At 37.3% G+C, this 26,999-nt stretch overlaps 1 protein-coding gene across 2 annotated transcripts in view; it reads right to left on the bottom strand.

Annotated features, from left to right (window-relative positions):
* Positions 1–5,526: 5,526 nt before the first annotated feature.
* Positions 5,527–26,999, bottom strand: part of NFU1 (NFU1 iron-sulfur cluster scaffold) — a 28,123-nt gene continuing 6,650 nt past the window's right edge. For both annotated transcript variants that reach the window (XM_069582954.1, XM_069582955.1), the window contains 6 exons: positions 26,564–26,699; positions 20,053–20,119; positions 18,115–18,229; positions 15,801–15,861; positions 11,020–11,194; positions 5,527–5,701 (listed from right to left, as the gene is read on the bottom strand). In XM_069582954.1, the coding sequence (XP_069439055.1) occupies positions 5,657–5,701; positions 11,020–11,194; positions 15,801–15,861; positions 18,115–18,229; positions 20,053–20,119; positions 26,564–26,699 (599 nt within the window). In that variant the 3' untranslated portion in view covers positions 5,527–5,656. The remainder of the gene's footprint in view (positions 5,702–11,019; positions 11,195–15,800; positions 15,862–18,114; positions 18,230–20,052; positions 20,120–26,563; positions 26,700–26,999) is intronic.

The raw sequence follows: 26,999 nt of genomic DNA, 5'->3' as shown, positions 1-26,999 counted from the left end.
TTGAACAGAACTGACACTCCCGCCTCCAAGAGCTAGAAAGAATTCCCCAGTGGAACTGGAGTTGGATTGCAACATCAGCTCTTCCCTGTCTCCAGCCTGGAACACATCCTGCATGCTTTGGACTCGCTAGCCTCCATGACTGCATGAGCCAATTCCTTCAAATGAATTTCACTCTCTCTCCCTTCTTCCCTCTCTCACTTTCTCTCCTCCTATCGCGCCTATTAGTTCTGTTTCTCTCTTTTCCCCTCCGTCTCTCCTCTCTCACTCTTTCTCTCCCTGTCTGTCCTAATAGTTTTGTTTTTCTAGAGAACCCTAATACATCCAAGGTTGACCTTACTGATTTCCTCAGTGTGAATATATGTATTTATTTTAAATTTCTAGAGAAAACTCAAACTAGCTGAAGAAGGGGATTTATTGGCTAATGTAATTGGAAGGACAGAGATAGAGTTTCAAGTACATCTATATCCAGGGACACAAACTATGTCAGAACTCTGTCTCTCTCTGTGACATCATGAAGGAAAAGACCCCCCACAGCTCTGAAATCACATATTTCCAGTTTGCAGTCCAAGGGGACAGAGGTTACTTCTCCATCCTCATTTTTTATATTCTAGGCAAGGCTTCTGATGGGTCTAGTGTGAGTCACACACCTCACTTCCATTGCAAAGAAGGCAGGACATGGTGATTGGACAGAGCCACATGGAGTCAGGAAGATGTAGAAGGTGTTAAAAGGAAAGGATGGAAAGAATGAGGGGACACCAAAGACACACAATCAAAAGATGTCCACTCCTCAGGTTTGAGGACAAACTTGAGGTACTGACTCCAACTAGAATGAACAATGAACACACTTCCCAATACTCCCCTCTAGCATGGCTCCAAATTTCCCCAGTAGGCAGAACCTGGGGCAAGTTTTCTACCTCTGCTAGAAAGAAACTCATTCTACTGCCAAGAAACTGTCAACAAATTGGACACCATGAGATTAACCAGTCCTGTCTACTATTTCTGTCCTCTAGGATGTGACCAGAGCCAAAATAAAAGTGGACCATTCTAGGGAGCTGCCTAGAGCTGAAAGACAGCTAGACATGTACAGTGATGAAAAATACTGTTTTCTGGAGTTTCTTCCAAAAGTGGATTCTGCAGACTGTAAGCACCCTGTGGAATTGTCATTGATAATTCTGGTGTGGAGAAGCAGAGCATAAGGCTGGGAGTGTAAATTTATCCTCACAAAGGGATGTAAATTCCCACTGGACTGGAGAGCAGCTAGCTTCATATTCCTGCATTAAAAACTGTCCACCATATGCACTGCTTTGGCCCATAATGGTCTGGAGCAAATAACAGACGGAAAGGACGTTTGTCCACTAGAAAGCAGCAGCTGTGGAGACAAGAGATGCTTTTTCCCTTCCCTGAGATAGGAATATTCAGGAAAGGTACATGGGTTCAATTCCCTAAAGGCAAAATAGTACAGTATTATACAAAGGCTCTGCAACCAGAATGCCCAGGGGGTCATGTTCCTGGCTTTTCCCCTTAAGTTCTATGGCAATGGAATATGTACTTCTCTTCTCTGTGCCTCATGGAAACAATAATAGCTACCCATCTCATACGATTAAATGACTTCATAAATACAAGGTGCTTACAACCATGTCACACAGTGAATGTGCAGTGGAAGTTTGCCACTTTTATGCTCATCATTCTGTTTAGGGCTTATTGGGGCTCAAGGCAGGCACCTCTTAAATATGCCTCAAAGACATATTATTTTGCATTCAAGTTACTTAAGAAATAGCCATTACAAGAGGGACTCTTTGACCCTCTCGTCTCCCTGAAAGCAGGAAATAAATCTTCCATGTGACAGGTACCCTTCCTATACTGGGAGGCAGGAAGACATCCTTATCTGTAGAGATAGGGAATTCAGACCAGGGGGTTATCTAAACAAACCTTGTCACTTCCTTCCTTTACTTTACCACTACCTTACTACCCAAGTCCAAACTTCTTCCTTACTAATTGAGCCTGTGTGCTCAGTCATGTCTGGTTCAATGCAATGCAATGGACTGCAGCCTGCCAGGCTCCTTTGTCCGTGGGACTTTGCAGGCAAGGATACTGGGGTGAGTTGCCATTTCCTCCTCCAGGGAATCTTCCCAACTCGAGGACTGAATCCAATTTCCTGCATCTCCTGTATTAGCAGGCAAATTCTTTACACTGAGCCACCTGGGAAGACCTACTAATTAAGCACCCAAACTTAAATTTCTTTGTTCTGTATTTTGTCTGAAAATATAAAAGCTAACTGCTTTGGCCACTTCTTAGGTCGCATTGCTATGAGACTTCTATAAGAATTAAATTTTTTTCTTTTTCTCCAGCTAATCTATCTTGTATCAGTTTAATTATGTGTCCACTCATAAGAACTCAAGAGAGGTGGAGGGGAAATTACTCCTTCCATGATAGGCTTCACCCTAATTTTGTTTAGCAAAAAATCCTCCAGGTGCTCTCTTTACTTTTGGCCAATAATCTCTGTCTCAAATACATACTGAAATGTCCCATAAAGTGCTTTCAAGAATATTTCATGTAACAAAAATTTATACATTTTGAGGGGTTAATTTTTATTTTTGTTTTAGTGAAAAACAACCAACTAATGGTTACTTTCTTTGGGGCTGTTCAGGAGGAGGAAATTAAATATAACTTAAACATTCAAAATGAAAAAACTATCACCTGATTAATCTACACCTAAATTAATATTTGATTGAAAAAATATTTGAAAAAGTGGCTTAGTTAAAAATGTAAATCTGTTGTCATTTTAGGATCGACATTAGGGACTGTCTGCCACAAATAATTAAGTAGTAAAATTACTTACAAAGTTCTCCATGATTTACCAGGGTCTTTGTTAGAAGGCAACCAGCTTCAAATGAGAGAGTAACTGATAACAGCAGCTTTAACAAGAAAACCTTTTATCTCACATGATACTCTGAAAATGGGTGGTTCCTGGACTAGCTCAAAGGTCAGTAGAGTCCTCAGATATCCAGGTCTCCTTTTTTCTCCCGCTTCTTTGCCATTCTTAGCAAACTGGCTTTTCATGATCACAAGCTGACTGTCAGAGCCTTGGACATCAAGTCTTCATATTACAGTGTACCTAGCAGGGAGGAATGGAATGGAGAGGCAAAGAGCCTTCTTTACATATAAACTTCCCTCTTTCTCAATCAAGGAAGACAATCTTTCCAGAACTTTCTAATAGACTTTCTCTTTCAGTTCACAGGCAGAGTTGGGTCACGTATCCATACTTAAGAGGCTTCTCTGGTGACTCAGCTGGTAAAGAATCCACCTGCAATGACAGAGACCCGAGTTCAGTCCCTGGGTTGGGAAGACCCCCTGGAGAAGGGACTGGCTACCCATTCCAGTATTCTGGCCTGGAGAATTCCATGAACTGCATAGTCCATGGGGTCACAAAGAGTCAGACATGACTGTGTCCATACTTAGACTAATGACTGGCAAAGAAAAAAGGAGTTAAGATGTACTGAGTTAGACTAGTCCTAATTTATCCCCTGTGACTGAGCTGAGACCTATCTTCCCTGGGCACAGGGCAAGCAAATGGTAACTGAGACCTCTCAGTGAGAAGAAAGCCTCAGCATAAACTCTTTGGGTGAAAGAAGGGTGGGCAGCCAAGAACTTCTACAGCGTTGTCCACACAAAGCACTGCCTACCTCTGCCCCATTCCAGCTAAGGCCTTCCACTTCACATTCAAGTCCTACTTAGCCTCCTGCAGTTCCCAAATACATTTCACAGCTTTCAGATTCTGATTACACTTTGTGTGCTGAGAATGTTCTCCACCTTTCCTCCTTGTTCTTCATGGCTGCTCCGTTTTGCAGAGAATCTTTCTAGTAACTTGGCCTCTCAGTTCTGTGAGTTCCTATATTTCAGTAACTGAATCTCCCACCCCAACTCAGCCACTTATTTTGTGGCCAGACCCAAGACTGATTAACTACATCTCCTCCACAATCTCAATTTCCTGTAGCTTCAGCTAAAGGGCAGGTTACTGTGCCTAGCTTACAAAGTAATTTCCAAAGTAAGTCTAACCTAAATTCATCTATAATGGCTCAGGAAACAAATTCTCCAACAGCAATGCCCAGTTCTATGAACCAAAAGAACAAAAATAAAAACTTGCCTTTCCAGCACTCACAACTGCTGGAGTTCTATTTGTTTCCATCCCTATGTTAATCTCCATACTTTTGGGGGAGAAAGTTCCAAAGATCCAATGTACTTATGTTTCCTTTCCTGATTCTGTGTATGAACTGCTGTCTCTGAATTCCTATAGAAAAATAAGAAGGTGAAAGTGAAAGTCACTCAGTCCTGTCTGTCTCTGCGACCCCATGGACTAGAGTCTGCCAGGCTCCTCTGTCCATGGAATTCTCCAGGCAAGAATACTGGAGTGGGTAGCTGTTCCCTTCTCCAGGGCATCTTCCCAACTCAGGAATAAACCCAGGTCTACCTCACTGCAGGCAGATTCTTTACCATCTGAGCCACCAGGGAAATACCATCAAAAACAAGAGAGACGTGTCATTTGCTATTTGGGTCATCTGAAAAAAGTTACCCCTATGGTAGAAAGTTGTTGTTGTTCAGTTGCTAAGTTGTGTCTGACTCATCGCAACCCCATGGACTGTAGCACACCAGGCTTCCCTGTCCTTCACTATCTCCCGGAGTTTGCTCAAATTCATGCCCACTGAGTTGGTGATGCTGTCTAACCATCTCATCCTCTGCTGCCCCCTTCTCCTTTCGCCTTCAATCTTTCCCAGCATCAGGGTCTTTTCCAATGAGTTGGCTCTTTGCATTATGTTAATAGAAAGATAACTGTTGAAATTTCTGGCATGGCACACTAAGGCAGTTTTTCTCAATTCAGCCTGCTCTCTTGTAATCAATAGAAATTTTGACTACATTCTAGGACTTAGTTCTTTATCAGTTTTCATCATTATGATTTTTTTTTTTTTTTTGGTCTTTCAGGGGGAAGTTACATAACACTACGTTGGGAGCTACTAGACAGATACCATTTTAAAAAAATATGTTATTTATTTGGCTGTATCGGGTCTTGATCACAGGACTTGGGAACTTTCACTGTGGTATGCAGGCTCAAGTGCTCTTGGCAAGTGGGGTCTTAGTTCCCTGATCAGGTATCCAACTGCATCCCCTACGTTGCAAGGTGGATTCTTAATCACTGGACCACCAGGGGAGTCACTAGATATCATTTAAAAACTAAAACTGTTTACTGTTTAACAAGGTAAAAGTTCAGTAAAAGTAGTTTAAACATCTCATAAAAAGTGAACCCATTTTAGAATATTTTAAGATTCTCCCTATTTACTTCTGTATGTAAAGAGTAAATAAATCAGATTGGAGGTAGGGAATGTATTTTAAACTGCTTCACACATTATGCAAAGAAGGAACCATGAGAAATGAATAACAAAAATAAAAATATCCCTGGATAAAATCCACGTGTACAGAAGATGATTCAGGATGTTATAAATAACTCAAATGAGGTAAAGCAAACATGCAATATTTATATATCATTCTCTGAAGAAAGGACATATTTTATTAATCCTCAAGTTGCTTAGCAGATTAATAATAAAAGCTTAGTACATATTATCAACAAGTCCAACTGCAGGGCCCACAGAAAACTCAAATGAGTTTAAGGTGAGTTTACTTCTTTTTCATCTGATTCATCATCCATAACCTAAAACAAACAAACAAAAAAAAGAGAATACAGAATTAAAGAGTAGAAATTGCTATTTTCATGATTTTAATATTACTTGCTTACCTCAAATGCTCTGCAACAATGCATACCAACACAGTAAGAATACATCTATCAACAGCCCCAAAGCACAAGGTTTACATCAAAATCTGATATTCTAGCAACATAAAAGCAAACTGAATATTTGGTTCAGTTCAGTCGCTCAGTCATGTCCAACTCTTTCCAACCCCATGAACCGCAATACACCACGCCTCCTTGTCCATCACCAACTGCCGGAATCTACCCAAACCCATGTCCATTGGGTCGGTGATGTCATCCAACCATATCATCCTCTGTTGTCCCCTTCTCCTGCCCTCAATCTTTCCTACCATCAGGATCTTTTTAAATAAGTCAGCTCTTCGCATCAGGTGGCCAAAGTATTGGAGTTTCAGCTTCAACATCAGTCCTTCCAATGAACATCTAGGACTGATTTACTTTAGGATGGACTGATTAGATCTCCTTGTAGTCCAAGGGACTCTCAAGAGTCTTCTCCAACACCACAGTTCAAAAGCATCAATTCTTTGGCACTCAGCTTTCTTCACAGTCCAACTCTCACATCCACACATGACCACTGGAAAACCAATGCCTTGACTAGACAGACCTTTGTTGACAAAGTAGTGCCTCTGCTTTTGAATATGCTATCTAGGTGGGTCATAACTTTTCTTCCAAAGAGTAAGCGTCTTTTAATATCATGGCTGCAATCACCATCTGCAGGGATTTTGGAGCCCCCCAAAATAAAGTCAGGCACTGTTTCCACGGTTTCCCCATCTACTTGCCATGAAGTGACAGGACTGGGTGCCATGATCTTAGTCTTCTGAATGTTGAGCTTTAAGCCAACTTTTTCACTCTCCTCTCTCACTTTCATCAAGAGGCTCTTTAGTTCTTCTTCACTTTTTGCCATAAGGGTGGTGTCATGTGCATATCTGAGGTTATTGATAGTTCTTCTGGCAATCTTGATTCCAGCTTGTGCTTCCTCCAGCCCAGCATTCCTCATGATGTACTCTGCATAGAAGTTAAATAAGCAGGGTGATAATATACAGCCTTGACGTACTCCTTTTCCTATTTGGAACCAGTCTGTTGTTCCATGTCCAGTTCTAACTGCTGCTTCCTGACCTGCACACAGGTTTCTCAAGAGGCAGGTTAGGTGGTCTGGTATTCCCATCTCTTTCAGAATTTTCCACAGTTTATTGTGATCCACACACTCAAAGGCTTTGGTATAGTCAATAAAGCAGAAATAGATGTTTTTCTGGAACTCTCTTGCTTTTTCAATGATCTAGCAGATGTTGGCAATTTGATCTCTGATTCCTCTGCCTTTTCTAAAACCAGCTTGAACATCTGGAAGTTCACGGTTCACGTATTGTTGAAGCCTGGCTTGGAGAATTTTGAGCATTACTTTACTAGCATGTGAGATGAGTGCAATTGTGCGGTAGTTTGAGCATTCTTTGACATTGCCTTTCTTTGGGATTGGAATGAAAACTGACCTTTTCCAGTCCTGTGGCCACTGCTGAGTTTTCCAAATTGCTGGCATATTGAGTATAGCACTTTCACGGCACCATCTTTCAGGATTTGAAATAGCTCAACTGGAATTCCATCACCTCCACTAGCTTTGTTCGTAGTGATGCTTCCTAAAGCCCACTTGACTTCACATTCCAGGATGTCTGGCTCTAGGTGAGTGTGAGTGATCACACCATCATAATTACCTTGGTCGTGAAGATCTTTTTTGTACAGTTCTTCTGTGTATTCTTGCCACCTCTTCTTAATATCTTCTGCTTCTGTTAGGTCCATACCATTTCTGTCCTTTTTGAGCTCATCTTTGCATGAAATGTTCCCTTGGTATCTCTAATTTTCTTGAAGAGATCACTAGTCTTCCCATTCTATTGTTTTCCTCTATTTCTTTGCATTGATCACTGAGGAAGGCTTTCTTACCTCTCCTTGCTATTCTTTGGAACTCTGCATTCAAATGGGTATATCTTTCCTTTTCTCCTTTGCTTTTCACTTCTCTTCTCACAGCTATTTGTAAGGCCTCCTGAGACAGCCATTTTGCTTTTTTGCATTTCTTTTTCTTGGGGATGGTCTTAATTCTTGTCTCCTGTACAATGTCAGGAACCTCTGTCCATAGTTGATCAGGCACTCTGTCTGTCAGATCTAGGCCCTTAAATCTATTTCTCACTTCCACTGTACAGTCATAAGGAATTTGATTTAGGTCATACCTGAATGGTCTAGTGGTTTTCCCCACTTTCTTCAATATAAGTCTGAATTTGGAGTTCATGATCTGAGCCACAGTCACCTCCCAGTCTTATTTTTGCTGACTGTTAGAGCTTCTCCATCTTTGGCTGCAAAGAATATAATCTATCTGATTTCGGTGTTGACCATCTGTTGATGTCCATGTAAAGAGTCTTCTCTTGTATTGTTGGAAAAGGGCGTTTGCTATGACCTCTGCATTCTCTTGGCAAAACTCTATTAGCCTTTGCCCTGCTTCATTCTGTACTCCAAGGCCAAACTTGCCTGCTACTCCAGGTATTCCTTGACTTCCTACTTTTGCATTCCAGTCCCCTATGATGAAAAGGACATCGTTTTTGGGTGTTAGTTCTAAAAGGTCTTGTAGGTCTTCATAAAACCATTCAACTTCAGCTTCTTCAGTGTTACTGGTCAGGACATAGACTTGGATTACCATGATATTGAATGGTTTGCCTTGTAAACAGAAATCATTCTGTCATTTTTGACATTACATCCAAGTACTGTATTTCAGACTCTTTTGTTGACTATGATGGCTATTCCATTTCTTCTAAGGGATTCCTGCCCACAGTAGTAGATATGGTCATCTGAGTTAAATTCATCCATTGCAGTCCATTTTAGTTCGCTGATTCCTAGAATGTTGATATTCACTCTTGCCATCTCCTGTTTGACCAATTCCAATTTGCCTGGATTCATGGACCTAACATTCCAGGTTCCTATGCAATATTGTTCTTTATAGCATCGGACCTTGCTTCTATCACCAGTCCCATCCACAACTGGGTCTTGTTTTTGCTTTAACTCCATCCCTTCATTCTTTCTGGAGTTATTTCTCCACTGATCTCCAGTAGCATATTGGGCAGCAAGTTAATTAAAACATTAGTCTCTGTTCCTTGCTCCAAAGGAGGTTTCCAAAAGCAGAGTCTCAGGTGGACATAGAGGACTATTATGATGAACTGGTATTTCCTAGCTCTATGACTAATATATAGAATTGACTTTTTTTGTTTTTATTTCAAAAGCATCTTATTTCCTTAAGCATAGTCCTAGGAAATATACCAAATTGTTATTGCAAAAATATGTATTAGAAAAATGAATCCCTAAAAAAGGTAAAGAAACTATACCTTTATAGTTGCTAGAAAATATACTAGCAATTAATTACGTTGGTCTTACTCAGATAAAAGTTCATTTTAAACCTTAGAAAAATATGAAGATTTTCATTTCAAGTAAGTTACTAATGAATACTCGAAGGAAAAAATGAAAGGATTAGTATCTTTTCATGAGTTAATATATTACTCAGATAATAAAAACCAACTCCTCTGGAAAAGAAAAGGGTTATATAAACCTAAGACTATTTTTTCTCTTAACCACACCTACTATAATTAAAACCAACTCAGGTTTATAATCCTACTGCCAATTCATCACCCAACCCTGGACAAGTGAATAAAAACCTTCCTTTGTCAATCTAGCAAAGTGTTAACTATTTTTTTTAAAGGCATACAGAGGATAATGGGGCCAAAATTAATTTTTTTTAAATCTAGATGAATCTGGTTCTGATCTGAGACAATCAATTCCCTCATAGTTTCTTTCGGGCTGAATAAAAAAATTGATATTTACTTTCAAGGAACTGATATTTTTATACCCAATCTCAGCAAAATCCAATCAAAAAAATTTTGTCAATCAACTTCTATTTTAGGGAAAATATTCCTAAATTTGGAATAATGTTTCTAAATATTTAACGAAAACTATGTAAACAACATGTACAACACACAAGGCTAAGTGTTACAGAAGAACACCGAGACCTAGGTACGATTATAACTCTCTCAAGGAACTTATCCATTATCAGAAAGCTGAAACAGACACACAGAAGCTTTGCACCAAAGAAGAGCTTAACTCCAACCGAGGAACTAATATGAACTTCAAAGAGGAGATGGCATGTGTTGTACCACGGGACAGGTTTAAGTACTGCCCAGAAAAGAGTGAGTCTCACAGGAGCTGAGAGATGATGCCCTCTCCTTAAAGGCACAGAATTATCTGAAGAGTTTTTTCATATTTTTAATTTCCATATACTCTTTCCTTCCTTGATAATCGCTCTCCAGAAGGCCTTGCCTCTTGGTTGAGAATTACTGGGGTGAAGGTCACTATTACTGCTGAGAAAAATACTGGTACTATATTCCTTAGATATCTTTGGGCAGGATAAAAATGTCAACATCAGGCTATAAATAAAGCTCTAAAACTCTATCTATAACTGTACCTTGTACAACAAAGTATGATTCTTTGAAGGGCTTCTTGCCTGCATGTTTAAGAACAAGAAGTATTTAAATGTGAAATAGTGGAGGGGCTCCCCTCGTGGTACAGTGGATGAGAACCCACCTGCCAGTGCAGGAGACACAGGTTCAATCCCTGGTCCGCGAGGATCCCACATGCCGTGAAGCAACTAAATCTGTGTGCCGCAACTACTGAGCCTGTGCTCTGGAACCTACGAGCTGCAACTACTGCAGCTTGCATGCCCAAGAGCCCATGCTTTGCGACAAGAGAAGCCACCGCAATGAGAAGCCTGTGCACCAAAATGAAGAGTAGCCCTTGCTCATTTCAACTAGAGAAAGCCCGCACACAGCAACAAAGACTCAGTGCAACCAAATATTAATCAATCAATTAAAAAGAAATGAAGTAGTAGAGCTCTTCCACTAAAGACTTGTAAATGTCACCTATAAAATTCCATGTTTCCCTTTCATAATTTTTCTACAGCCAGAACAGCAATATGCCCTCTATTTCCCAAGTACAAAATGAAAGTGACTTATTTAATATTAACAAACTGTATTGTTAGAAAATAAATGAGGTAATATTTGGAAAACTGCTGAGCACATAGCAGGGAATTATTAACACTAAAGATAATTCTCAAAGAAGGAGCCTGATAATAATGGTAACACAATGATATAGCAGTTGAAGAAAATGTCAGGTCATGAATTTCTTTTCTTTCCAAAAAATTCATTTTAATATTAAATCTAAACTGTCATACAATATTGGCATACCTGTTCTACGCCTTCTACTTCTGGAATATAAAACTGCAGCATGTTCTGAATTCCATTTTTCAGAGTAATGATTGAACTGGGGCAGCTGGTACAAGAACCTTGGAGTTTCAGCTGTACAATGCCATCTTCAAAGCCTTTATAGATAACATCTCCTCCATCTTCCTGCACAGTTGGCCTGTAGACACAGAATATTTGCTATATATTTAAAATAAAATAAGTTTTTATTGAAAAAACTTAATACAACATAGAGCTTAGATTTTATATTAATAAATTCACAAAGTTAGAGCCACTTTTAAAAACAAGAATAACAACAGTTAGTAGCTAGTCTCATTTGTAACTTTCAGATAAAATGCCAATTCACTCATACAAGAACTTTATCTGCTTATTGCATTTTAATCTTATTCATCATTTAAGATTTCAAATTTCCTAATAATTATACTGATTACCTAAGGTATACTCATTCACTTCTTTTAAGTAAATGGAGGGAGACTGACATGTGCTGGCTTTTTTTTTCCAGTTAAAACTTTTCATTGAAATATAAATAATTCAAAAAATGCATAAATCACATATGATCAATTCAGTGTATTTTAACAAACTGAACATATATATGTTCTAGACCAAGAAACAGAACACTGGAGCCCCAGAAGTCCACCCTATTCTTCCTTTTTACCACTCCTCCCAACCAAAGGGAGCCATTATCCCAACTGCTATCACCACTGACAAATTCTGCCTGCTTTTTAACTTTATAAACATAAATTCCATTTAAAAAGCACAAAGTATTAACTTTTTTAATCTGGCTTCTTTTTCTCTTTTCAAGATTCATTCACATTGTGGCATACAGTAATAGTTCATTCAATCTCACTGCTACAGAGTATTCCGTTAAGTGAATATGCTAGAATTTATCCATTCTTTTTTTAGTATCTATTTTTTACTTATTTATCTCTTTGGCTGTTCTGGATCTTAGCTGTAGCATGTAGGATCTAGTTCCCTGACCAGGGATTGAACCTGGGCCCCCTGCATTGGGAGTATTGAGCTTAGCCACTGGACCACCAGAGAAGGACTCATTCTATTGCTGATGGACATCTGGGTTAATACCAGCTTTTGGCTTTTACAAATGGCACAGCTATGGAGATTCTTGCAAATGTCCTATGGCATACTGCTGCTGCTGCTAAGTTGTTTCAGTCGTGTCTGACTCTGTGCGACCCCAGAGATGGCAGCCCGCCAGGCTCCCCCATCCCTGGGATTCTCCAGGCAAAAACACTGCAATGGATTGCCATTTCCTTCTCCAGTGCATGAAAGTGAAAAGTGAAAGTGAAGTCGCTCAGTCGTGTCCAACTCCTAGCGACCCCATGGACTACAGCCTACCAGGCTTCTCCGTCCATGGGATTTGCCAGGCGAGAGTACTAGAGCGGGTTCCCATTGCCTTCTCCAGACGCCATACTAATAAACTACAACTGAGAATGTACCCAAGAGTGAAACTGCTCATCAAGAATATGTTTATGTCCAGATTTAGTAGCTACTGCCAAACAGTTTCCCAAACTTATATTCCCACCAGCAGTACACGAGAGTTCCTGTTGCCCCACAAACTTGCCAACAATTGGTGTTGTCAGTTTTAATAATTTTAATCATTCCAGTGGATCTGCAGTGATATTTCACTACAGTTTTAATCTGAATATCTATAACGAGGTTGAGTACTTTTTCATGTTTACTGTCATTTATTTGGTTATTGTCTTTCTCATGAATTGCTACTCCAGTGCTTTTGTGAAGAGACTGCTCCAGTCTCTATTTGATTGTCTTTTTCTTAACATTATGTAAGAGATTTTAAATATATTCTGACATACATATTATAAATGTCTTCTAATCTGTGCTTTGCTTCTTCATGGTAAGTGATATCTTTTGATGAAGAAGCCTTATTTTTATTATAGGCTACTTTGTATGTCTTTCTCTTAAAAGTTTTCTTATGTCTTGTAAAAAAAATTTTGCCTATCCAAAGGTCAGGCAAATATTCTTTTAAATTTCCTTTGTGATTTCTTTGTCGACCATTAGTGTTTTTGAAGAGCACTGTTTAGTTTCCAAATATATATAGATTGCATGGATACCTTTTGGTAATTGACACCTAGCTTAATCTAACTGTAGAAAATAATATTTTCAATGATTTCAATCCAGAAAATTTGTTCAAGGTTGCTTTATGATTTAGAATACAGTCCCGTTTAGTAAATCTTCCATGTACACTTGAAAAAAAATAAGTACTTTGTTCTTGCTGGGTGTAATGTTTCGTGTGTGTCAATTTAGTCAGGTTTGTTAAGCATGTGTATAAAATTCTCGTATCTTTACTCATCATTGTATATGTTTGCTTTACTTGTTACTGAGAGAGATATGTTGGGTCTTCCACCGTAATTGTGGATTATCTATTTCTCATTTTAGTTCTTTCAAATATTCTTCATCTATTCTGAAGCTTTTATTAGATGTATATGTTTAAAATTAGTGTATATTCCTCACAGAAATTACCCTTTTATTATTATGAAAGATTTATCTTTATTGCTAGTAATGTCTATAGCTATAAAGTATATTTTGTCTGACATCTGTACAACCATACCAGTTTTCTCTTATCCATTCTTTGCATGCTATGTATTTCTCCATCCTTCCACTTTCAACCTTTCTTTGTCCTTATAGTTAAGGTATGTATCTCTTATAGGCAGTATATATAGCTTTTTTTCAACAGGCAATCTGACAATTTTATTTCTTGTTAATTAACCTATATACATTAAAATATAATTCCTAATATATTTGGGTTTATACAACCATCTTATTTTTTATCATTTTGCATTATTTTCAATTAAACAAGTATTACTTTATTATTATTCTACTTTATCCCTCTATTGAATTTTGGTTATGTGGTCTTTACTATTGATTGTTTATAAGATACCTACTTCTTGATTTCTTAGACTCTAATATAGATTAGTGCAGACTTCCCAGGTGGTTCAGTGGTAAAAAATTCGCCTGCCAACTCAGAAGATGCGAGTTTGATCCTGGGTTGAGATGATCCACTGGAGAAGGAAATGGCAACTCAATTCAGTATTCTTTGCCAGGGAAATCCCATGGATAGAGGAGCCTGGCGGACTACAGTCCACAGGGTCTCAAAGAGTCGGACGCAACTGGGCACACATAGCACAGCAAAATAAATTATACTTTTATTAATTCCCAGATAATGCCAAGAATGAAGAACACTTACTCTTCTACTTAGCACCTTAAACATTTTTGTCACGTATTTAAATTCTACATATATTAAAAACTCTACAGGATATTGTGAGACTTTTTTTGTCACATATTCTATGTCTATCTTTTTTTTTTTTTTTTTTTGGCTGTATTTTCCACTCTCTTTTCTGTGCTTTAGCTGGGCATTTTCTACTGCTCTATTAAAACATTCCAGTACATTAATCTTCTCTCCAACAGTATCCAATGTGACATACAACTAACCTAATGCGTTCTTAAGTTTAGCTATTGTATATTTTAGTTTCAGAATTACTTTTTCTTATAGATTTCAGTCTTCTGATGAAATTCATCTGACTTTCTGTTTTCTCCAACGTTTTATTCACAATCATTTTAAAGATCATGTCTGATAACTCTCACATCTAGGTTATCAATGGATTTGTTTTATTTTCTGTTGGTTCAGTTCCCAGATTCTATGCCTAGTAATTTCGGGGGCAATAAATGATGGACAACATATATGAAGAACTAAAGTGACTTGAGATTATATTATACTAGAAAGGGTTCACACTATCTTGTGGCAGCAGCTTAACCCTCTGTGGAACTAAGTTCATTCAATACTGGCCTATTGTTTCATAAGACTTGGTCTACCTCTGGCTTCTCTCTTTCAAGGGTATAGTCCTCTAGAGAACCCAACTAAGAGCCTGGATGTTCTTTGAGGCCCCACCCTCCTTGACAGATCCTAAACTCCAACTTTTATCACTCCCAGCACCATAAAACTGCCAAAATTCTGCTCAGGTTTTCAACTGTCTTTTGTTTTACTTCTTAGTCTCTTTCCTTCCACAGCTAAAAACAAGTAAGTGCCTTGTGGGGAGAAGCTCTGAGTGCTAAGGCTTACATTTTTCTTTCCTCTGGGTTCTTGCTCCTTAAAGTCAAAGCTTCATTCTCCAAATTCTCAACAAATTTGCTGAAAGTTAACACAGTTTCTCTGTTTCTCAACGGCTGCTCTTCGCCCACCTTCTCATATTCTAACCTCACACCAAGAATGAGTAAATACCCCAAGAGAAGCTTCAGTGTGCTTTCCCTCTCTACAGAATCTTATTTGCTTTGGCAGCTATATCATACTGTCCAACAACAAACTTTGTGTATTTTACCTAGATTTTTTTGGAACTCTCAGCAGGACCATTGGTTTACTATAAGCAAAAGTGGGGAGGCAGCCTGAAAAGAGGTACTCCTTCTCTCCTCACAGTTCTCCCAAACACTGTTAAGTCATTTTCTTCTTTCTAAGAAATTTGGCATTATAATAATATCAAATCCAAACAGTGACTATGAAAGATAAATTACATAAATTACTGACTATATTTAGACAGAGTGTTATAAATTTTGGAGGGACCTTTCCTGGTGGCTCAGATGGTAAAGAAACTGCAGACTTTAAAATTCAATTTCTATGGTTACCTATTTTGTTTACATCAACTTATACTTGTTTTGGAACTCTACTACAACCTCAGAGACAACCAAAAATTTATTGCTACACTGTAGTATATCTGATCTCAGGTAGAAAGATGAACACATACCGTATTCTAGTATCTAACAATTCCTTAATCATTGCCACAACTTCATCATCATCTTCAGATCCTAGAAACAATTACAAATAAAACATATCAACAAAAGAAATTTTATACCCATGCAAGTACAAATATTAAAATAAAGTGATTTTAACTTAATGTCTCATTAAAAAAATAAAAGCACAGAACATGTAACTTGGTATAGTGAAATAAGTGATATGGAGGAAATGGAAGGATCATTCATTTGATTCTCTGAAGAAAAATTAAGATGCACTGATCAACATTTGGTGATAACTGTGAATATACTGAAATAACGTGATCTACTAATAATGTTAGGGTTTTAATTTTTTGGCCAATATATTTGTAAACTTTTATCCTTCTCAAGGATTGAAAAGGAGCAAAGAAAAGACAGTGCTTGGATCCTGATGAAAACTTTGAGACAAAAAGGCACTTTTTAAGTTTTTTTTAACTGCGTTTAAGTTAAATTTTTAACCCCTCAATTTAGTGGTTTTCATGATGACAATCATACTAAGTACAGATATAAGCCTAATGGAAATTCTAAAATGTTCTACAAATCTGAACAAAAACCTGGTTTTTTCATTTTGTTTCATTTTTTTCTTTTTTAAAAAATGTGTCTATTTAATTTTTTAGTTTTGGCTACACTGGGTCTTCATTGCTGCATGTGGGCTTTCTCTGGTTGCAGGGAGCAGGCGCTACTATCCAGCTGTGCTGCACGAGTTTCTCATTGCCGTGGCTTCTCTCGTTTTGGAGCGCGGCCTTTAGCGTGCATGGGCTCAGTAGCTGTGGTGCAGGGGCTTAGCTGCTCTAAGACATGTGGAATCTTCCCAGTCCAGTGATCAAACCCACATCTCCTGCATTGGCAAGCTGATTCTTAACCACTGGACCACCAGGAAAGTCCATTTTTGCTTTCCTTTTTACTTTGTAAGATTATATACAGATCTTCACATATGTCTTTTTTTATGGGTTTTACATTTATTTGGAAAAAAATCTCTTTATCATTGGGAAAACTAAAAATGCAGCTAATTCAAACTACATTATGACAAACACTAGGATTCTGGCAACAATATAAATACCAACATATTAATATTAAATTATATCAACTTTGATTTTTTAAATAAAATAAACAGAATATAATTAAGTTAAGATTCTCTTACATCAGCAAACCTAAGTTCCTTTTGCCATCATCACTTCTACAGGCAACCACTATCATTAGTTTAGTATATATCTTTTGGCTAGTTTTTAAATCATTTGTTTCCAGTTTGCTGCTATTTCTAACAATCCTGCTTCTTATGTGTGTAAAGTATTCATCAGTGTACTTTTGAAAATATATCTATGAGGTAAATTTCCAGTGCTGGGTTAACAGCCTTGTGTATTTTTACATTTTGGCAGAGGTAGTCAAAGGCTCTCAAAATGAGTTTTACATATATATCTTACCAAGAACACATGTAACTATTCCATGTATTATTTAAAATTTGCATAAATGGTATATTTATAAGAATCTGTAAATAAACACTTCAGTCTCCTTTTACCACTTAATATTTTTTATATCTTTTCACATCGGTATCTCCTAATCAAGCTCACTCCTTTTAACTGCTAATATAGTTTTTAAATATTTCAATGAACACGTTAAAATATGTTTGAAATATGTTGAAATATGCTTCCACGTGTTGTCTTATGTACATTTATCAGACTCATTTAGAGTATATATCTAGAAGTTAAACTGTATCATTTAAAGGTGATTATACAAAGGTTTGTGTCTGTGTGTAGACGTATGTGCACACATGCATGCCTAAGTCACTCAGTCGTGTCCGACTCTTTGCAGCCCCATGGACTGCAACCCCCCAGGCTCCTCTGTCCATGGGATTCTCCAGGCAAGAAAACTGGGATAGTTATTATCTTTAATAGTGTGTTTAGAAATAATTCTAAATTGAGGCTGAAAATTAACTTCTGTTAAATCTGAGAGAAGGGCAAACTGTTGAGCATTATATTATTTTGAAAACAATATATATATTATAACATACTATACTATAGTATTATAAATATTATAACAAATAATAGTAGTTTGAAATTTTTATAGCTGAAATTTTTAGTTTTTTATAATATATTCCATGTAAACACAAGTTTTATAAAATGACAGGTAAAACTAGTATACATGAGGTTTTATCCCCTCTGGAATTGGTTCCAGAGTTCAATAAAGTATAATGACAAAAATCTGTTTCCCACGCTTTCAGAAATCAAGACAAATGTGAAGAAACCAGAACAATTTTTTTAAAAAGCTAAATATTAATTCCCAACACATTACCTGCTTCTCCTGAAGGTGTTTCCTCAGTAACTAAAGGTAAGCCAGATGCAAAGAAATCCATAATTGTAGCATAGATATCTGGTTTCAGTAAATTCCAGTCTAATTCTTCATTCTCCTGTAAATATTTGAAGGAAAACATTACATTTTCATCTAAGAGCAAAGACAAATATAAAACAATAATTTGACTCTTTTAGGACTCTTTCCCTATTTGTATTCTATACCATGCAATAGCACTCATTTCTAGAAAATATGTCAGTTACTATTGAGGAGCTGGCTTATAATGACTTTTAGAAGATACAATCTTAGAACATATCCCATTCAATCATTCATCAAACCTGTATTAAGTGTGGTGTGTGTATATGCTCCGTAGAGGGTATATCAAAATGACTAAATGATACTCTTTCATAAGGTAAAAAGAGTTGGATCCTATGTTTTGAGTGGATAATAAACAGACTTCCCATTCTTTTAATAAAATAGGATATAACTCCTTGATGAACTATACAGGATATGCTATGACTATTTAAAAAATTCAATCTATGTATATTACTTAAGAGCATTGAAGACATAACTGTTGATCCCAAACTATAACATGTCTCATTTATGGCTATTGTGCTAGAGGACTTGTGAACTGTCAACAAGACTGGTATCCTTCAGAAATAATCCATAGCCTTCCCTGGTGCGCAGTGGATGAAATCTGCCTGCCAGTGCAGGGGACATTGGTTTGACCCTGGTCCAGGAAGATTCCATATGCCTTGCAGCAACTAAACCCATGAGGCACAAACTACTGAGCCTGTGCTCTAGAGTCCCCAAGCTGTAACTACTGAACTCATGTACTGCAACTACTGAAGCCCACACACCACAAGGAAGAGTGGCCGCTGCTCGCTGCAACTAGAGAAAACCCACACAAACCAACGAAGACCCAGAACAGTAAAAAATAAAACTAAGTAAATCAATAAGAGTAATCCTCCCAAACTGCTTAAGAGGAGTTCACTGAATACTTTTGATTTTGATGCAAAAAAAAGAGATTAAGTTCAGCACATATATATCAACTATGGATTTAAAAGAATATGCAGTTTAAATTTAAGTAATTCATTTCTCATTAATCTAGTACACTTGAAAGTCTTTTGTAGCAAATATGATCTCAGATATTGGATGGATATAGCATATTTAGCTTGATTTTTTGACATTGAGAGATTAGCCAACTGTTGCAGAAGTATACAACCCACTGCTCTCATCTGTGAAGCTCTACAGTGTCATTGTGGGACGGCAGGCTGACACAAAAATATGTCAGGTGCCATTTTATAAATGCTCACTGTGAAAGAAGACAAATATTCAATCATTCTGTTGGTCATATATATATATTTGATATATATATTAAGACATATATATTTGATCATTTATTTGCTTCTCTTTGTACTCTATCAACGTAAGCTAAGAATTAGTAAAAACAATACTTGGAAGCCTAAATTTTAGTCCTGCCAAGGTGGTGGCTCAGACGGCAAAGTGTCTGCCTGCAATGCGGGAGACCCGGGCTCAATTCCTGGGTCGGGAAGATCCCCTGGAGAAGGAAATGGCAATCCACTCTAGCACTCTTGCCTGGAAAATCCCATGGATGGAGGAGCCTGACAGGCTACAGTCCATGGGGTCGCAAAGAGTCGGACACGACTGAGCAACTTCACTTTCACTTTCTTTCAAGGTTGAGTCTTGGACACTGCATTTAACTCTCTGAAGCTTGTTTTTCTTTCTTGAAAAACAAGGAATCTGGAAGTTAATTTCAACTTGAGAATTCTATGAAATAATTATCTTGAGAAGTAAACTTGAGATTTTTAATAACAGTATATATAAAACACATTAAGCATGGATATTCTGGACAGCACCACTGGACTCAGAAAAAACCCAAAGTATATCACATCTTGTTTTATATAATTCTATGCTTACCTTTGTGACAGTGATGAAATCTGGTCCAAAAAAGACACTTTTTACTCCCTCAATCCTAAATAACTGCCTGTGAAAAAATAAAAATTGAGAGATAATAACTTAGTCGTGTCTGATACTTTTGCAACCCCATAGACTGCAGCCCGCCAGGTTCCTCTGTCCATGGGATTTCCCAGGCAAGAATACTGGAGTGGCTTGTCGTTTCCTTCTCCAAGGGCTCTCCCCAACCCAAAAATGTAACCCACTCTCTCGCATTGCAGGTGGATTCTTTACCACTGAGCCACTGGGGAAGCCCTGGAGAATGACAAAACAGATTGGGAATAAGCACACAGTGCATCAGATCTTCCCCAATGTCTCAGCAGCAAAGAATTCACTTGCAATGCAGGAGACGCAGGAGACGTGGGAAAATCCCCTGGAGGAGAAAATGGCACTCCAATATTCCTGCCTGGGAAATCCCATGGACAGTCTGGCCCAGGGTTATAGTCCAAAGGGCAGCAAAGAGTGAACAGGACTGAGTAAATGAGCACACACATACTTTGTATCAACAGTATTACTTGGCAGTAAGGAGAAGTGAACTACAGATCCCTACAAGAATAAGGATGACTCTCAAAATCATCATACTAAATGAAAGAAGCCAAACACAAAAGACTACATGGTTCCATTTATATGAAACTCTAGAAAAGGCAAAATGGTAGTAGATGGTTAGGTAGCATCACCGATTTAATGGACATGAACATGGGCAAACTCCAGGAGATAAGTGAGGGACAGGGAGGCCTGGTGTGCTGCAGTCCATGAGGTTGCAAAGAGTTGGACAGAAGTTAGCAATTGAACAACAATAGGATAAGAAGATCAACAGTTACCAAGGTGAGAGATGTATCAACTATCATTTCTGTGGTAAACATTTCACAATGTGTATTTGTATCAAATCATCACACTGTATACCTTAAACTTATACAATGTTTTATGACAATTACATCTCACAGAAGCTAGAAAAAACATTGTTATTGGATTAACTGATCATTTTTTATTTGGTTTTATCTTTTTTTAATGGGATAATTGTTTTACAAAGTTGTGGTTTCTGCTATACAACAATATGAATCAGCTTCCCTCCTAGAAAAAACATTTTTTAATACAATTTTAAAAATTAAGTCATGTCATAAAAAAAAAAGTTACCAGGGAGGTGAAGCAAGAGAATGAAAACAAAAGGGAAATGAGGGATCTTTTGCTGTGATAAAAATGTTTTATATTTGTATTTTTTTGGTGGATACACAATTGTATATAGTTATCAAAACTCAGAGGAACCAGATCAAATTGCCAACATCCGCTGGATCATTGAAAAAGCAAGAGAGCTCCAGAAAAACATCTATTTCTGCTTTATTGACTATGCCAAAGCCTTTGACTGTGTGGATCACAATAAACTGTGGAAAATTCTGAAAGAGATAGGAATACCAGACCACCTGACCTGCCTCTTGAGAAACCTGTATGCAGGTCAGGAAGCAACAGTTAGAACTGGACATGGAACAACAGACTGGTTCCAAATAGGAAAAGGAGTACGTCAAGGCTGTATATTGTCACCCTGCTTATTTAACTTCTATGCAGAGTACATCATGAGAAACGCTGGGCTGGAAGAAACACAAGCTGGAATCAAGATTGCAGGGAGAAATATCAATAACCTCAGATATGCAGATGACACCACCCTTATGGCAGAAAGTGAAGAGGAACTAAAAAGCCTCTTGATGAAAGTGAAAGTGGAGAATGAAAAAGTTGGCTTAAAGCTTAACATTCAGAAAATGAAGATCATGGCATCTGGTCCCATCACTTCACGGGAAATAGATGGGGAAACAGTGAAAACAGTGTCAGACTTTATTTTTTGGGGCTCCAAAATCACTGCAGATGGTGACTGCAGTCATGAAATTAAAAGACGCTTACTCCTTGGGAGAAAAGTTATGACCAACCTAGATAGCAAGTTGAAAAGCAGAGACGTTACTTTGCCAACAAGGTCCATCTAGTCAAGGCTATGGTTTTTCCACTGGTCATGTATAGATGTGAGAGTTGGACTGTGAAGAAAGCTGAGTGCCAAAGAATTGATTCTTTTGAACTGTGGTGTTGGAGAAGACTCTTGAGAGTCCCTTGGACTGCAAGAAGATCCAACCAGTCCATTCTCAAAGAGATCAGCCCTGGGATTTCTTTGGAGGGAATGATGCTGAAGCTGAAACTCCAGTACTTTGGCTACCTCATGCAAAGAGTTGACTCATTGGAAGACTCTGATGCTGGGAGGGATTGAGGGCAGGAGGACAAGGGGACGACACAGGATGAGATGGCCGGATGGCATCACTGACTCGATGGACATGAGTCTGAGTGAATTCCGGGAGTTGGTGATGGACAGGGAGGCCTGGCGTGCTGTGATTCATGGGGTCACAAAGAGTCAGACACGACTGAGCAACTGAATGAATGAGTATCAAAACTCAATAAATTGTACATTTGAAATTGGTGAATTTTATTGTACGTAAATTATACTTCAGTAAAGCTAATTTTTGAGAGAAAGAGGGGCAGATTATAATTTGAAAAACCCTTCAAAGGATTTTGAAATACGGCCTCCCTCCCAAATCACTGATACATGTACCATACTTAGCAGACACTAGAGCAGTATCCTTTTCCCCCAACTTTAGGAATAAAAGCTGACATACTCCAAGGGAGGTCACAGTTCTCCTTTTGTCTACCATTGCAAGAATGTTATCAAAATTAATGCTTTGAAATTATTTAGGAATTTTTCTGAAACAATGTCAGCTGGGTCCTTTACACAACCACTTAATGTTAAATCTGCAAGTCATCACAAAGTTTTTGGTTGCAGCTTATGATCCAATAAATCAAAACACAGACCTCTAAGTAGGACCCTAGATTAGTACTATTAGCAAAGCTTTTTTTCCCCCCAAATGAAAGCACATTGCAAAAGAAGACACCTGATATATGTCAGGGGATGCAATGGTAAAGAATCAGTTTGCCAATACAGGAGACGCAAGAGGTGGGGGTTCAGTGCCTGGGTTGGCAAGAGTTTCTCTGGTTTCCTAGAGTAGGAAATGGCAACTCACTCCAGTATTCTTCCCTAGAGAATCCCAAGGACAGGCGAGCCTGGCAGGCTATACAGTCCATGGGGCTGCAAAGAGTCAGGCATGACTGAGCAACTGAGCACACACATGGGTCATATCATAGAGACTGCTTGGAGAAAAGAGTTCAGAAGTTCTGTCCCTAAAAGAAACAGGAGTTTCAAGCATTATTATACATGCTTTGTCATTTAGGTTATTTTCCTTGGGACAATTTCAATGCATCAATGTCCAAAACAAAATATGATACCTAGAACTAAACATACTCTCCCAAAGGCAGTCTAACTTGTTCTGAATACAGAAACTATTACTTCTCTTATGCTGAATACTAGGACTCTTTGACTGACTTTTTAAAGCATATTTCTAATGTAGTTGAGAGGTCAGATTCTTCTATCCCATAACTGTGCTAGGCATTTAAAAAATTTAAGCACACAGCTTAATATTTATTCTTGCTAGATTTTATCTTATTTGCTTTAACCTATCATTCTAACCTAATAAAACTTTTTAAAATGTCTCTGAATTTTGTCATCCAACAGATAAGCAAATCCTATCATCTGAAAAACTGATAATTATATCTTATTAATGTTGCTGGTTTTAAAAATGTCCTGAATAAACAGGCCACTACAGACATTCAGAGCCCTTTCACATGTTCTTAGAGGTAGGCCTACCCTCTGCTTGTATTTCTTCATCTTCTCTACAAAGATAGGAAAAAACAAGTCAAATGCCTCCCTAAAGTCAGACATATTAACTGTTTACTCATTCATTCAACTAATATTTGAATACAGAGTAACAGACACCATTCTAAGCATTAGGGACACAATGACCAGTAGGACAGACTGGTTTCCGTCCTCATGTTTACAGCAAAAATATTCTCTGTTAAACAAAAATAAGATTGAAGATAATGAATTCTGTAAACCCAAGAAATGGGTGACTTCTAAAAGATTAATTTGAAAAGGGTTTTGGCCAATTGAACATCTGACAGAAATCATCTCCAACCAATTTATAACTGAATCAATTTGGGCTTTTTTATTTTTACATTTTTAAAAATACTAAATATGTGAGCTCATATTTGATGTACACATTTCAAACTATTGGGCTTTCCTAATAGCTCAGCTGGTAAAGAATCACCTGCAATGCAGGAGACCCTGGTTCTATTCCTGGGGCGGGAAGATTCCCTGCAGAAGCCAACGGCTACCCACTCCAGTATTCTGGCCTGGAGAATTCTGTTATCAGTTTGATACACATTCTTCCATACCTTTTTTGTCAGTGCATTTTTGTGTTTTGTTTTCATACAGATAACAACGCATAATGTATTCACTGTTTTGCAACTTGCTTTCTTCACTAACAGTGTGTCTTAGATGTCACTCTATAACAGTAAGTATGGTTCCTCCTCATCCTTTTCAATATCTGTGGGCTATGGATGGACAAAGTTTATCCAACTATCCATACTGATGGATATTTAGATTGTTTCCAACTTACTACCATTATCAACAAGGCTACAATGAACACCACCGCACACACCATATGTATATACGTGGTAATTCTTTCAGGCAGTGTTTTTCAAACCCACCAGTAAGTTGTAAAATCAATTATGCAGTAGCCAGGATTTTATTCAATAAAATAAAACAGAACAGAATAATATAAAAAGCACAAGAAAGGAAATATAGCCAAGTTTCATACCTTATAAAGGCAAAAACTGCCCCATCAAACAATTCTTTCATATATATATATATATATATACACACACACACACGTATGTGATTCATATATATACACATACATATACACAGATATAGGTATATCTTTGTATGTATTCGTGTGTCTGTGTATAGTGCATCATAATATAAAATATTTCTTACTGTGGCTTGTATTAAAAAGCACAAAAAACAAATGCTCTAAGATATCTTCCAAGAAGTGGCACGTTTAGGTCAAAGGAAATTTGCACGTTGATTAACTAGAAACTTTGAAAACCATTCCTGAGATAAGCTTATTTCTGGCTCCCCTAAATGAGACACATAAAATGGCTGTGTGTATACAGAAACAGTTATCTAAGTTTTATTTTCTCAATATCCTTGGCGATCAGTATCAGACTTAGGTTACCAAAAATTTCAATTGATGTGACTGATTTTAACATATTTTAAATGATTTCTCTAGCTATCAGTTTAAAAGGGGTTTTATAATTTTATCCTTTGTGGCTTATCATCTGACATATATTTAATATGTCTTTATCTAGTGAATTTAAAAACTGTCACCACCGAATGTAAATTGGTACAGCCAGTATGGAAAACAGCAAGGCAGTTCCTTAAAGAACTAAAAATAGAGCTGCCATATGATTCAACAATCCCACTGCTGGATATATATCCAGAAAAAAATGAAAACTCTAATTCCAAAAGATACATGCACGCCAGGATTCATAGCAGCACTATTTACAATAGTCAAGACATAGAAACGACCCAAGTGGCCATCAACAGATAACTGGCTTAAGACGATGTGGTACAATGAAATATTACTCGATGATAAAAAAGAACGAGATGATGCCATTTACAGCAATACGGATGGACCTAGAGAATATTATACTTAGTGAAGCAAGTCAGAGGAAGACAAATACTGTATGATATCACTTAAATGTGGAACCTCAAAAATAATACAAATGAATCTATACACAAAACAGAAGCAGATTCAAAGACATAGAAAACAAACTTATGGTTATCAACGGGGAAAGGAAGGGAGCAACAGATTAGAAGGATGGGATTAATGATAAAGACTACTACACATAAAATAGATAAGCAACAAGTATATACTACGTAGCACAGGGAATCACAGTCAGTATCTTTTAATAATCTATAATAGAATATAATCCAAAAAGAAAAATAAAAGAATCACTTTGCTATCCACCTGAAACTAACACAATATTGTACATCAACCATACTTCAATAAAAATGAATAAAAACTGTCACCACTCAATAGTTTACTGAAAATTCATGCCACATCTAATAATTATCATCATTTAGAATTCTGAGAGGAATATTTTAGAAACTACTCCATTTTGAAGCATCTAGAAATTCAGCTATCCTTGAGAATAAAATGAGCACATTTTTATGTTTTTTTTAAAAAACAGCGTTTTAAAGATTTAGAATGGATATCTGCCACATTACCATTTTGACAGATTTTTTTTTAAGTAAAAATATAAATTCTATTTAGTCACGCTACAGATCTCTTAAGTATATCACTTTGCAAGAGAATAGTTTCTTAATATCAAATCTTGTTTTTCTTTATTGTTTACCTGAAAAGAAAACAACCTTTATACTGAAGAGATGCAACGCACATGAAAGTGCAATAGCTAAGGCTGCCTTAACTCCTGAAGTCAGTTACTTATGTTTCTCGGTAAAAGCAAATAAAAAATAATACTATACCTAGCCAGAGGGGAGCGAAACGCTGTAGCTGGGGTGGGAAAATCCATGGTCCTTGTCTCAAGAACTGGTTTTCCTGGAATAAACTTTAAACTGTTGGGATTTGGGGTATCTTGTGTTTGAATAAACATGTATCTCACTAAAAGAGAAAAAAGAAAAACGAATGTTATTCTAGGAAAAAATATTAGTTAACAAGCTTATGGACTATGACGTATTCATTTTCAGAGAACCATAAGATATAAGAAAAATTAGAAAACAAAAAAAAATAAAGCTTTCTTGCCCAAGCTTACAAAAGAAGAATTGTTAAAGAAACAAATTTATCAAAACATTTAGGATGATTACATTGAATTTTATATTAATATTGATTATTTGTATAGTTTTGTTACTCAACAGACTCTAGCAAAATCGTATACCTAAGTAGGAAGGCATATCATAATTC

The sequence above is a fragment of the Ovis canadensis genome, chromosome 3 (genome assembly GCF_042477335.2).
Source record: "Ovis canadensis isolate MfBH-ARS-UI-01 breed Bighorn chromosome 3, ARS-UI_OviCan_v2, whole genome shotgun sequence".
Taxonomy (NCBI): domain Eukaryota; kingdom Metazoa; phylum Chordata; class Mammalia; order Artiodactyla; family Bovidae; genus Ovis; species Ovis canadensis.
Note: the sequence above shows the minus strand (reverse complement) of the source record. Positions and strands in the feature narration are given on the sequence as shown.